This window comes from Cricetulus griseus (genome assembly GCF_003668045.3).
Source record: "Cricetulus griseus strain 17A/GY chromosome 1 unlocalized genomic scaffold, alternate assembly CriGri-PICRH-1.0 chr1_0, whole genome shotgun sequence".
Classification (NCBI taxonomy): Eukaryota; Metazoa; Chordata; class Mammalia; order Rodentia; family Cricetidae; genus Cricetulus; species Cricetulus griseus.
The window spans coordinates 10,406,211-10,419,822 of record NW_023276806.1 but is presented as its reverse complement, the minus strand read 5'-3'; the positions used below and the strand labels follow the sequence as shown (position 1 = coordinate 10,419,822).

At 40.7% G+C, this 13,612-nt stretch overlaps 1 protein-coding gene across 12 annotated transcripts in view; it reads right to left on the bottom strand.

Moving 5' to 3' along the window:
* Positions 1 to 2,779: 2,779 nt before the first annotated feature.
* The window catches only part of Adgrl2 (adhesion G protein-coupled receptor L2), a 173,034-nt gene continuing 162,201 nt past the window's right edge, over positions 2,780 to 13,612 (bottom strand). For 7 of the 12 annotated variants that reach the window (XM_035451260.1, XM_035451258.1, XM_027395947.2 and 4 more), the window contains 4 exons: positions 13,336 to 13,504; positions 10,674 to 10,802; positions 9,900 to 9,996; positions 3,358 to 4,858 (listed from right to left, as the gene is read on the bottom strand). In XM_035451260.1, coding sequence (XP_035307151.1) covers positions 4,104 to 4,858; positions 9,900 to 9,996; positions 10,674 to 10,802; positions 13,336 to 13,504 — 1,150 coding nt within the window. In that variant the 3' untranslated portion in view covers positions 3,358 to 4,103. Of the gene's footprint in view, positions 4,859 to 7,909; positions 7,963 to 8,216; positions 8,346 to 9,899; positions 9,997 to 10,673; positions 10,803 to 13,335; positions 13,505 to 13,612 lie in introns of all 12 variants that reach the window. The other 5 variants (XM_027395954.2, XM_027395956.2, XM_027395941.2 and 2 more) reach the window with 4 other exon arrangements.

Below are 13,612 nucleotides of genomic sequence, written 5' to 3'. Positions count from 1 at the left end.
ACTCAGGACCTCTGGGAAAGCAGTGAGTGCTCTTAACCTCTGAGCCATCTCTCCAGCCCCCGAGTCTCAATTTTATTCCACTGGGAAGCAGGTCTCATTTATTTTCAGCTTGCCAGTCATTTGAAGAAAAGGGATGAGCTGGAATTGTTTGCTTTGTGAGTGAAGTTTGGTGGGACCACCCTTGAAGAAAACTTCAGGGTCATGAAAAAAGAAACATTGGCTTCAATTCAGAAACCCAACTGGGATGCATCTTTCAAGTTTTGTTTTTTAAACTTAGAAAGATTGTATTGAACAAAAATTTTAAAATAAAAATTGTAATGAATAAAAAATAAAATGTTTTAAGTAAAATATTTGGACCCATGCCACTCTATGAAAGAAGAGTAAAGTTCAGTTTTAATCCTCAGTTTGGAGCTTGAATTTAGGTAAACATACGGTCCACTGCCCTACTCATCTGAACCCAGGGAACATCTCAGGTACATTCGCAGGAGGACTCATGAAGTTCTGTTTTGAGAACCGGCAAAGAATTTGCCCATTTCTCACCTTTTTCGGGAGATTACAATGGCAATTTCATGCCAGATAACCCGTTTTTTACTGGCTACCATACCACCTCTAATGAATGAGGATGAGTTGGAAGTGACATTGCATTTAACTAACTTGTATCGTCTTCCATATAACTGACTATAAAAGTGCACAAAACAAACATGAACACAAAGATGTATAAACTACACATTAGCAAAGGGAGCAGGGAGCTTGACTTTTTTTTTTAAAGAAAGGGTGACTCTAGATAAACTTGTATCAAATACATCTAAGATAAATGGACAACAGGAATTCTTATTACCAGACAAAGAGAAGAGTTGTCCTAGGGAGACGGATGGCAAAACAACTTTATAAGCTCATGCAGACAAAGAGCCAGGGATGTAAGAACTGTGTATCTAGGAATAGTTTGGGCAGACTCAAAGCAAGAAGGCAAATAACAAATTCATCAGATGTTAAAAAAAATAAAACTGAAAACATCAGGTGCTGGAGCTATGGCTCAGCGGGTAAACTAACGGATTGCTGCACAAGTGTGAGGAACCCAACTTCGGATCCCAGCACATAGTGGCATATGCCTGTAACCATGGTGCTGGAGACAGAGACAGGAAGAACTGAGGACTCCCTGGCTAGCCAGTCTCTCCAAAGTGGTGAGCTTCAGGTTCTGGTAGAGACTCCACAAAACCTGGGTGAAGTAATTGAGGAAGTCACCCTGAAGTTAACTTTTGACAGATACTTGTGGCCATAAAGACAAGTTCACCCATACCCCCATAACACACACACTCACACACTCGAAGATTGCCAGAGGACTGATAATTTTAACCTTAAAAATTACTTTGTGCAGGGAGGAATCCCATACAGAATTAAAGGCAACATATACGTATTCCTTTTAGTTTGTTTTAAAAGCAATTGTTATTTTCCAGCAAAGATGAATGAATTTTCAAATTGTATTGTTTGGGGTAGAGACTAGTGAAGAAATGATTTTTGTCAAGAGACCACTAAACACAATGTTGCCATCATTTTAGAGTTCTGAGAACTGACAGGAGAGAAACAAATGGGACTAACTGAATAGTCAACACAGCCCTTCCTTTTTCAGAGTTTTTAAAACTTCATGACTGAGGCAGGCTGATACTGTCTATCTTATATACAATGAAGTATGCACTTTATAAGACAGTCAGAGGTTAGGACTCTGAAAAAAATGCAACAAGGTTGAAATGCCAATTCTTGCTTATATGACATCCTTTTCCAGAAGAGTTTGATACAGTCTGGGCATTTAGCCTGTCAATCACATGGACTTTCTCAGAAGACTGTGAAACCTGGATGCTGAGCTTTTAAAGGAGTCAGTTTGCACCGGGATACTGATGGTAAATGACTGTATGGCTCTTCTTCAAACATTAGTTAGGATTTGCTGTGCCCTCAAGGAGGTATCTGAACACAAACTTTAAATTCTTTCTCTTGAGGCCTTAGAGATGGCTCAGAAGTTGGGATATTCCTACAGAGGACTAAGCTCAGTTCCCCTCACCTACATCTGTCTGCTCACTACAGTTCCAGGGCTTCTGTTACTCTTCACGGCCTCTGAGGGAGGGCGGTGGGCAGGCATGTGGTACACTCACACACACACACACACACACACACAGAGAGAGAGAGAGAGAGAGAGAGAGAGAGAGAGAGAGAGAGGTCACATCCAGTAGTGACCAGGTAAAGTGATGCCTGACTGAGTGGCATGAGGGACCTCTAAGCTTGGGCAGAGTATGGTAGATGACATGGCACAAATCAGAAAGATCTAATGGTAGGGCACCAACTGTAAGAGTTTTTGCACTCGGAGTAAGAACTATCCTTCCTACCAGACCTGCCACTCAGAGTGTCTGGTCTTCCTGTCTGTAAACTGGGCATACACGCTCCATCCCCTCCCTCTCCTTTACACAGCCCTGAGAAATCCATGGAAGGGGGAAAAAAAAGTCAGTTGTATTTTTCTGCCCAAATTTAGTGGTAGAGTTATAATTCTTCATCTATTTCATAGAATTTTGGTTCCCACTGCAACTCATTTTGCAGATTTTGTGTCTGTATGAGAGAGAATTATAACATGAACCCACTGTTTTCATTGCAAATGAGAAGCAGGCAAACTTGCTTGCATTCGTTCACATAGCTGTGGGTCCCAGTCTGAGATCCCTAAGGGGAAGGTGAGATGGATTGTAAAGGGCGGCCTTGGTCAAGTGTACTGCTTAACATACATAAAAGTGCACGTTACTACTTGAAAAAAATTCACATTTATTTACTGTCAAACCGTGTTAAACTTTACACTGGATATTAGTGATGGGCTCATTATTAACAGGTTTACACAAAGGGCTGGAAAGAAGAGCAGAGCTCGGCTGAAACATTGTACATGTCATTAGAACTTTACCATAAAATAAATTAATTACTAAATATAGGCAGAAGGAGTATGGAAGAGTAATACTTCTGTTTTATTTTATTTTTTATTTTTTAAAAAAGAATAGGCACCTTTTGTTCACTAGAAAGGTTGTGAGAAGTGCCCAGTGCCCCCTTTGCCCTCCGTTCCAGAATAAACAGAGGGATGACCCAAGACCTGCAGATTTCCCCACGTTTGTGCAAGGCATGGCAGGACTGACTTAAAGAGGTTTCTCCCCATAACACACGCTCTTTTGGCAGTAAGAAATTTAAATGTAAGAAAAGGACTAACTGGTCAAAGCAGAACACTGTCTACGGCTGAAAAGAAGCAAAACCGGGGCGAACTTACCATGGCGGGAGTCAGAAAACACATTTCCTATCTGTGCAACCAAGAGCTCGTCAACAAGATTTTCTCCAAACTCTTTTTAAAATTATTTTAATGACAATTATATCTTAGTTGGACACAAATGTATTTATTGTACCCTAGCAATAGAACAAAATATAATTTCTTTAGCCATTTTTTTTTCATGAGAATAGTTCATTGTACAGTTGAGGAAACATGAAATAAGGCCTGTGGCTTGATTGCTACTGGTTAAACATGTTTTCCATTGTTGCCTTAATGTAAAAGGTTTGCAGGGAAGTGCAAACGGGTGCAGAATCTCTCTCCTGCTTTTCCAAGTCTTGTCAGGAAAAGAAAGATACAGTCAGTTTGTCCCACAGGATCTTAAAGCCTACGTCTTGTATATAATACAATGCAGGCCTACAAAACAAACAAACAAAAAAAAACAAAAAACCAAAAAACGGTGCGGCCCTATTTACAGACTTAGTTCACCAACCGCTGCCGCAAGTGACATGGCCGGGAAGGGTCTCTCGTTTGTTTCACAATCTCTCTACACAGCAGCAGAAACGTAAAATACCTGGTTGGCATCTCTTTTTCTTTGTAACAAATAATTCAATTTAGTATACTCTGTGTATGTACAAAGTTTTCGTATGCTTTATAAAAATTCACAGAACTACGAGGTTCAGTCTGGTTTGCTTTCCTACAGTGGAGAACCACGGGTCATGAGAGCCGACTCTTGAGGCAGAGTTGGAGGGAGCTGCAGGGGCCACTGGCAGCGCTCTGGACCGATTAATACTTGCGTGTGGCCCTAGGAGTAACTGGACTATTAAAGGCTCGTCACCAGCTGCATCTGTCCTTCCCTGACGTCCCCCTCAGGGATGCACCCTTCTTTGTTAATGGGGATGATGTAACCATCACTATTGCCTCTGCTGATCTGGTAGCACATCTGGAGCTGGCGGCCAGCTCCAAGATTGGGCATGCTTTTGTAGTAAATGTCCTCGTTCTCACTCCTCCTGGAGGGAGACAGGTCCTCTGCCATGTCGGGGCTGCTCTCCGGGTAGGGAGAGTCTCTTAGGTTGGGCATGCTCGTGTACAGAGAGTCTCTGTTGGGGGACTGGAGGTGGTCGTCGGCCTCGGCCGTCAGCTGGGAGACGTAGCTGTCGGTTGCCTCCGGCTTCCCTTTTTTCTGGGGTTGGTACAGAAGCGAGTGAGTCCGCTGAGGGATGAGCGGCGCCTCCAGTTCTTTGTGGCGGAACTCCAGCGCTGGGTTGTCTCCATGCATCAAAGATGAGGCGTCAGCCACAATCGCGTCATCTTCACTGCTGCTGCCGCCGATCACGGGTTTAACCGGGAGCTTGAGCTCCAGGTTGTGGGCTTTGGTGCCACCCCGGAGGTTGTTATGCACTAACTCTGAAATGATCATTTTCTCAAACGCGGTGTCATTCAGACTTAGTCCGCAGTCCACGACCTGCACCCCGTCGTGGTAGTCCCCCTTGCGCAGCGAGTAGCTGTTGTTGAAGTTACCATTTAGCGGTAGAGTATCCATGGCACTCGCGTCCCTGGCATTGTTTAGTGAATGTCCTGCAACAGAAAAGTGTGCGGTTACCAGAGCTGCATCTACGCCTTCCCGAAGAAACTGCAGTTCTCATATACAACATGTTTTTAATGTCGTTCAGGACAAAGTTGAATTTGCAACCTAACACTTGAAAAGTGCCGGGCTTTCCCGCATTCCCAACGGTAAACAGTTGCAACCCTTAGATAACAGGAAGAAGTGTCCGAAAAATAATACTGTTTTCCAGGGAGGGAAAATGGCATACAGGATGTTACTTTATCAAGTTCATCAATCGGGTTTTGGTCCAATTTTGACACGTTTGCGAACAAGACTTCACTCCATGCCCTTGCATAGGTAATGCAAAGCAATTCATTAGTGACGTTTACATTTTAAAATACAAGACCATGGCTCATAAAATAAAATCAACAGAATTTGTCCTAAACAACACTAAATTAAAAAGGAATAAGTCACATACAGAAACCAAAAAGGCAATGTACAACAAAAGCCCACATAACTGGCAAGCAACTTTTAAACAACATTCTAACATTTCCTTTTTTCTGGAGATGAAATTAAACAAAACAAAATAACAACAACAACAAAAAAGGAATGAAAAAAAATGGACAGATACGAAGATTTCATGATGAACAGAGTCAGGCATCTCTCACACTGACAGGACCAGGGTCCACAAGCACCATCCGACAACACAACAGACAGCAGGTGGAATGACTCACTTTGGACAACTCACATTATGTCTGTCTGCTCAGGCTATCTGGCCTAAGAGTAGCTGATATATAAAAGAAAGTAAAATGATTTATTGTAACATGATGAAGAATTTCTAAGCTTCTCAGCAACTTAGTCAGAGCAAGGGTTCAACAAATTAGATTCCCAGCAAAGCAGCCTCGACTTTTCATTGAGTACTTCTTGTTATTTTGAGTTGTGTTTGCTACTTAATATGTCTAACGGCAATGGCCTTAGGCTTCTGAAGGTCAGCGTTGGCCTGCAGCCCTGCACACTGCATCAGTCACAGTGACAGTACCAAATGAACCAGTGGAGACTACTGTACGAGACTGGCCCAGAGACATCATGGGTATGGAGGTCAAGTGCAGAAATGTTAGAGTTTTCTTAAGTATGGGTCACAGAAATTAAATCAAGGATAGATATTAACTATGGAATGAGAGGTGTCAATCTCAGCTAATACATATTTTTTAATTTCTAAAAGAATGAAAGATTGGATAAATCTGCTTGTGATATGAAGAAAGAGTTCAGGAGGAAAGAAAATAATGGGAACATGCTGTATTTGAATCAGAACTGTATTTCCAACAGACACATAAACATGTAAACTAGGACATCACAGTGATCGTCAAGCAAATGGAAAAAAAAAAAGTCAGAGAAAATTAAATGGACTACACGATGGGAAATTAGGTTCTTCAACCTCAAAATCCTAAAGTGGAAAAAAAAAAATCACCAGTCTACAGCGAGGTCTGAGAAGAAAATTAAAAAAGAAATCAACAGAAGAGTGACAGGATGTTACTGCAATGAAACTGGCCACTGTGAGGCTGAGCATTGTATGCAAGGCTTGGTGAAGTTCAGGAGAGGAGGAGGCGCCCTTGGTGGCTCACTCCACTCTTAAAGCTGCAGATATCTTAGAAAACCACTGTTCTTCAAAAAGCCAAAATGTCTCTGCATGGCACAAACTTCATGACCGACAACGGACGGCTGGTGGGAAGGTCAGCCCACGTGAGCGTATCGGGAGGAGGGCTGATGTCTGCTACCCATTCTCTTATCAAGCCCGAAATAATTTCTACATTAGAAAAAACTGTCAATTCCATTTGTATCACGCTCCGTGTGCTAAGAAAAATGAAGTAGTGATTGTTATCTATAAGGTTTTTTTTGTTGTTGTTGTTGTTGTTGTTGTTGTTTACTTGATTAGGGTCCCTCAAATTAGTGTATATGGGCCACTTTCTTGCTTAAGAATATCGTTAGGAAACACTGGACCCTTTTAAGCTGTCACATGGCGAAGATGCTAGCATTTTCCTCTGAAATGAGATTCAATCTTTTCAGTTTCTTTCCTTTTCATCATTGCTTCCTAAGTATAAAATAATATATGCTGGGTATAATTCAAAAGGTGTTTTCTATGATATACTGCAGATTTAAGACCTCTCTGGTTTTGAAGAGGCATCTTTTTCTGCCCATGTTCAGGTAATTCACTTGAAGACTTTTTGCATAGCCTGTAGCAAGATTACTGTGGGAATGCAGAAATGATAAGTCAATTATTAAGCATTTTGGCTGACAGTACTTCAGGCTTTCGAGAGAAAATTATTTCGGCATTGCACAGACTTCAGTGTGGACAGCATTTGCTACAGACCTCTAGGACTAATGAAAGCCAGTATACAGAGATGCACTGTTGGAATTTGGTAACATTTTAGTTGCAAATTGTGAACCACTTGCCCGCTGAGTCTACTTCATGACTGCTAGGTATGTTTTAATTGTGCCCGTTAAAAATCATGCTGAAAAAATTTACATTTGATAGGCAAAGTTAAGTTTGACTCCCATACTTGTCTCTCTGTAGGTTGCTAGAGGAGAGCATAAGGAAAGTAAGAGAACAAGAGAATGAAAAGAGAAGCTGCAGTTACGTTAAAAAGGAATCGCAAGAGGAACAAAAACAACAGACAAACTGGAACAAAGTTCTGCGTTTAATTTAATTGAAATTGTTATTCACAGGTATTATATGCTAGTTTTAGCCATACGTTAAATTTACCAAAAGCTTAAAAAATACTATTGAATTTTTTTTAATAAGCTAGTAAATATAGTAAACAGGACAGGTGAGTGAAATCCTCCCCCTCCCTCAATTAAAAGCCATGGGCACAGACTGACTTAATAGCCCCCGCATCCCCAAAGTTCCTTCCGAGAAGGAAAACTATGTAAAGCTGCACTATACTATAGTTCGATTCTATTGAGAATGCTGGATGCAGTTCTCTACACCTGGACATCCAAATTATCTTTAACTAGTTCACTCCAGAAGCAGAATTTGTCACCAAGGTTTAGAATCAACTGAACAATATATTATATAGATAGGATACCTCTAAATGATATAAATCTTGAAGATGGGCTCTCGGACCATGTGATGTCAGTCCTGTAATAATATATTAAGATTTATGCCACCTGTGTCAAAAACATGGATAATCACTGCAAGCCTATCACTCCTGAACTCTTACTATAATATAGTGCAGTTTTAGAAGCCTGCCACTGGCAATACCTTCTTTTTTAATCTGAGAAACTAAAGATGTAAGAATAATAAATATATAGCAACGAGTTATTTTAGAAATAGGATCAGAGCTCTGTTTAGCAGCAAAGAAAGATAGTTTTTATTTGTAAGTATAAGCACACCTGGTGAGTTAAACACAGGAGCTGAAGGGGCATTACATACAACTGTTTCAGCGAGCAATGTGTTATAGGGGTTGTTAGTGCCGTGGGGTCGAAGAAGAGGGTTTGTTAGTAGGTAATTGCCAGTCATTCCTAAAGCAAAGAAACAGAAAAGAGTCCATCAGTGCGCTTGTTTCAGGGTTACAGTTGCAGTAGTTTAGTTAACTCATCGGGGCAGTGGGCAGGCTGGCAATGGAAAGGCAGCTGCAGTTTTCCTGACTCTACCTGAACTACTGATTTGAAGGAGAAACGGGATAGGGAAGTTCAATTCGCAGGTGCTTTCTAAGTCCCCCAAGTAAACACCTGCTGAGAATGACATTTACTAATTTATACAAGATCACTGTTAAACAAAAATGGCAATTAAATGCATGGCATCAACATTATGCTTCCGGATGCTACTGCTTAATATTAAAACCCTAATCACCAAGGCCCAGCAGAGGGACTCTGAACCTTGCAGACTTACAGGTGTGGGACCGTCCCTCCTGAAAACATCTGTGTTAATACTGACTTCCACACAAGCAGGGGGGAAAGCAGCTTCCACAGACATGTAAGAAAGATCACAAACTGTAAAAAGCCGCACTTATTAAAGGGGAAAGCATACATGCTGGGAGTGGGGTGGGGTGTAAATGAATAACTAGACCAGGATAAGAATGTTGGCCCTGTGATCTCACTTGCCAGGTTTTAGAAGTGAGTCTTGGAGTAACTTTACTATGTGACAACCATGTCAACAGAATGAGGGTAACAATGGGGGCAATGGTGAAACGGGGACTTTGCTGGCTCTAACGGCTAAATCACAAACGTGTTTCACATCATTAATGAGGGTAAGATTCAGGCTTGTGTGGATGTCATACAGACACCCTTTTCATTTATTTCACAGCTGAACTATGTCATGACAGTTGTATGGATCATAAACCACTAAATCAAAACTGAAAGAGTCTCTTTCCATAGACTGGTACAATAACGCAAATTTTTCATCCTTGACTGAAATAGACTAAGCTTTTACTAGGAAGTACCGGTGGCTTCATGTTTATGCCTTAATCTTGCTAAGCTCCTTCATTGCTGACCTCTATGGTTTAGGAAGTAAAATGATTTATCTAACAAATTTAAGTTGGCTCTACTCAACACATGGAACTCTATGGGGGAAGCTGGCTGGTTTATACGCTTCCATTCATTTTAATTTACTACAAATGTCTTACTACTTAATATTTACCCTAAAATATAAAATAAGGGAACTTTATGAAAATCATGCAAATTTCAATGTGAAATTCGCACCGTTTTCCACAAACCATAGTTACTCTAATTCTAGCCAAGTCTTAGGAAGATAGCTTTCATAGATGTCTTATAAAGGACAGGTGTAAACTAGGGAGAGAAACCTTTCCAACTCTAACAAGGTATGTTTTCAACAATTAGTTTTTCCATCCATGTTCTGTTATTGTGGAGCTTAAACTGTATTTCCTTCCATTACAATATGGAAATAATATAAATCTATACATACTTTGATGAATGATGTTAAAAGTTGACCCCCAAAGCTTAATAACTGATGAATTAAACCCACGACAGGTAAGTCCAGCGTCTTCTCTACAGTTAGTCTAGGCTCACACAAAGCACAAACTGTACGCTGTACACTCAATTCCCCTAATAACTGACCTTGGTTAAGGGTAGAAGTGCTATTGATGTCACCTGAGATAAAAGAAGATTCAGACTGTTTCCTCACGGTGTCATTCCACATCCTTCTGATACGACTCTATTGACATGAAACAGCAAGAAAAGCACATTACGTCCACTTTCCCAGGCTTACCTCAGCAACACATTGCTCTGTCCTAAATCATTAGTATGGGGCTGTTGTCTGGGCTTTTTAAGAATGTGTTCTGTTGGTCCAAAGATGGGGACACCAATACTGCTTTGTTGCTATCAAGAGCTACTTAATCTTACACACTTGGTTCGGGTTTGTTTGTTTGTGAGTCAAGTGTCATGTAGCCCAGTCTGCCCTCAACTTGCTCTGTAGCCTGGGATGGTCATGAAGCTTCTGCTTCCATCTTCCTGGGGCCTGGATTACAGGCACAGATCACCACACCTAACGTTAATCTTCCACTCTCACATGTTGTTATTGCCTTGTTTAAAGTAGAGACAAAGACTTATTCAATGAATGTGTTGAGTGTCTCCTAAAAGCACTATTCTAGATGACCTGAAAATATGAATTATGACAAACTTTAAAGCGCACCCTCAAAGAGGATGTTTGGCATCTACACAATATGTTGAGTACACATTTCAGAGGAAACAAATCAAAATCTAAAGTAAAAAGTGAGTACTTAATACCTGATCACTACAATGAGGAAACAATTAGTGCATCTAAACAGAGCATGTCTCTGCAGGCTTTCTATAAATAAGGTTAATTAAAGATGCTGTCAAGCTTTTTGTTACCTGTGTGCCAGAGGAGTAGCGAGCACTGGTTCGGGTGGTTGACGCCTTCACAGAGCTGTGGGGGCTCTCAGTCGGGAGGCCGCCACAGCAGTACCAGTGTCTGAAGCACTTGCCATATTCTTTTCGTACCTGGATCGAATAAATCCAAGACCAGGAGATTAGTGTATGCACATTGGTTTCTCCTGTCCTCGATAGTTAAATAAACAGTGAAGACAACTGAGAAAAATTAAGCTTCTATGGAGAAAATAGGTTGAACTTGACTCAAGTTCAATGCAAGTCACTAGAGTAACCTCTGTCCACAGACTGGCTGGTAGTAGATTTACTACTATTATGCAAATTCGAGTTATTAAGACGAAGTGAAGTAGTAAAGGTTTCTTCTTGGATAAATACTTAGTAACTGTGCCTTGGCAAAATAATTGGACAAAAATAATTAGCATCTTTGACGCTTGGCTGTGCATAGCCAATTTGGAAATCCATCTCTGATGTTTTATAAGCTTAGCCTTCGTGAGGTAGTCAATACATAAACCTCTGGGTGGGACACACAAGGCACCTTTGGCATGAGAACAAACCCAGGAAGAAGTACTTGCATACATTTGCATACTTAGGAGGGAATAGTTTTTCCAGTTTGCTGCCATGCCTCTTCTGGTATCTGTGGAGTCTGAGGTGCTGCTTTACTCCATTAACACAAAGCAGAATCATTTGTGCAGTTTCTTTTGCATTAGTGAGTTACTCGTGTAATTCCCTTTGTTATCTGAAGCTGAGGTATGAGTACCCACAAAAATACTAGCCTAAAAGAAATCCTAATTTAACCTTTAAAATGTGAAATCCAAGCAGCTGAAATAAGGCTCCTCATGAACAGTGAGTGATACAGAAGTGGTGGTGGGGGGAGGGGTATGAGAAGGGATGGCTGGGTAGCATAGAGCTACACTGGTATATAAACATGGCTTTTGTAGATTAAAGCTAGACTTTGAAATTAGAATAGACAAGAAAAAAACTGCAGACCAAAGAAAATAATTCTTTTCCAGATTATGCAATACTTGAAACCATTCCTATCTCCTTTTTCTGTTAGCTGCCTGCAAAGGCCCGACTGACACTCTTCCCAAAATTGGATAATTAATGTCACAAGAAAACTTCTAAGCCTCAGCATGCTTGCATTGTCATCTTTTCTGTTTTATTAAGTGACACATATTAGAAGACACATGACCAGCACTGAGCTTTCAACGCTTTTCCTGGGCCCGACTGTGGCTCATTCAAGCATCATAAATGAAGCTTCTATTGTATTTCTTCAACTTAACCATTTTATGTTAAGATTCTTAACAGTCTATCATGGTAACTCACACTAAGAGACATGGAAGACTGAGTAGAACATATTCAGAAGGGGAGGATGTGTGATGCTTTTAAAGTGTAGTTGTCAATGTAAGAATACAGAGAGCTTCATGGTCAAGGAATACACATGGCTACATGAAGAAGCGGTCTCTTAAGAGTCTGCTGCTAAGGCAAAGCTTTATGTCAACGCTGGGGGACATGACCTCTGAGGAGTGATCAATATGTGACCATATGCTTTATGCAGGATGCTCACATACATAGAGCACGCATAGAAACGGCAGTGGTTCCCCAGGCTACCCCTGTACAATGTTTAAAATGTCATAGTGCACGGTTATTAAAACACAAGACACCTTAGGAAAAAGTCTACACGTGTAGCCGTTTTTAGAAGCTCTGAAAAGCTGTATAACCAAGACAATGGCAATCAAAATGGTATTTTATCCAAATAACCCCCTCTGGTGTTGGTTTTGCCTAATGCCTATATTGCTGTGACTGAACATTATCTGCCAGCATTTCATGCCTCCTGTCATTATCTCAAAATTACAGCTTATTCGAAACCAATGGAAGTAACAACACTATCATCTTGTCAGAGCTGAAAACTTAATAGTTTTCACTTTCACAATTCTCTTTCTCCATTCAATTCAGTGACCAACTAGTAATAACAGAATCAAAGACTACATTAGACATGCAGGCAGGGAGAGGCGATTCCTTGTGAAAGGCACGTAAATTCTAAACTTAAATGGCAGCTAAGTGGTTTCCTTGGTTCTGGCCACAGATTCAAGGTTTTTACCCTCAACTTTCATTTTCGAAATTATTTTTGCTGACTCCATTCCACATACATGAAATGAGGACAAAATAATCAGAGGTGAAACACTAAATGATAGTTGTTTTAGATCTTTCAAAATCGCTCACAAGGCAACATTAATATTAATCTTTTTGCATGTCTGGAGCTTTAAAAATTAATGTTATTTGTCCTTGGATTCATTTTCATTTTGTACCAGTGTGTTCCTATCAGTGAGCTAAGACTGAATTTAACCTTGTATTTTTTTTTTATTAAGCTTGTAACTATGCACAGATATTTTACAAACCCTTACACCAAAGAAGGGGATCTTGACATAAGCATTGAGTTTGCTATTGTCCCAAATTGAGATGCAGAAGGTGACTGACTGATGCTATGCCACTCTGCATGGGTGCTTACATTTGTAGGTAGGTACTAAAGATCATTACAATATGACACTATTTAGAAACAAGGCAGCTGTCAGGAGAAATCTTCCCCAGACCCACTGTCAAGTCAAAGGCCCAGTGAGGGAAGGCTTTCCCCAGGGGTCCCTCCACTTACTTTCTTTTGAAGAGCGCAGTGGAAGATGAAAATGAAAACTCCCTGGAAAGTATTAAAGGTGGTGAAGAGATAGGCCATCACAACAGTCTCCTCATTAACAAAGAGCAACCCAAAGGACCAGGTTAGGCCCAGGAGACACAGAAGGGCAAATGCACCAAGCACCCAAGACCTGAAAAAATAAAGTGGATTTTGTTTTTAACAGGTTCAGTGAGGAGAGCAACATTTATCTCATTTTGTAACGACTCAGTAGTAGAGGTTGACTTGCTCTATGTTCACT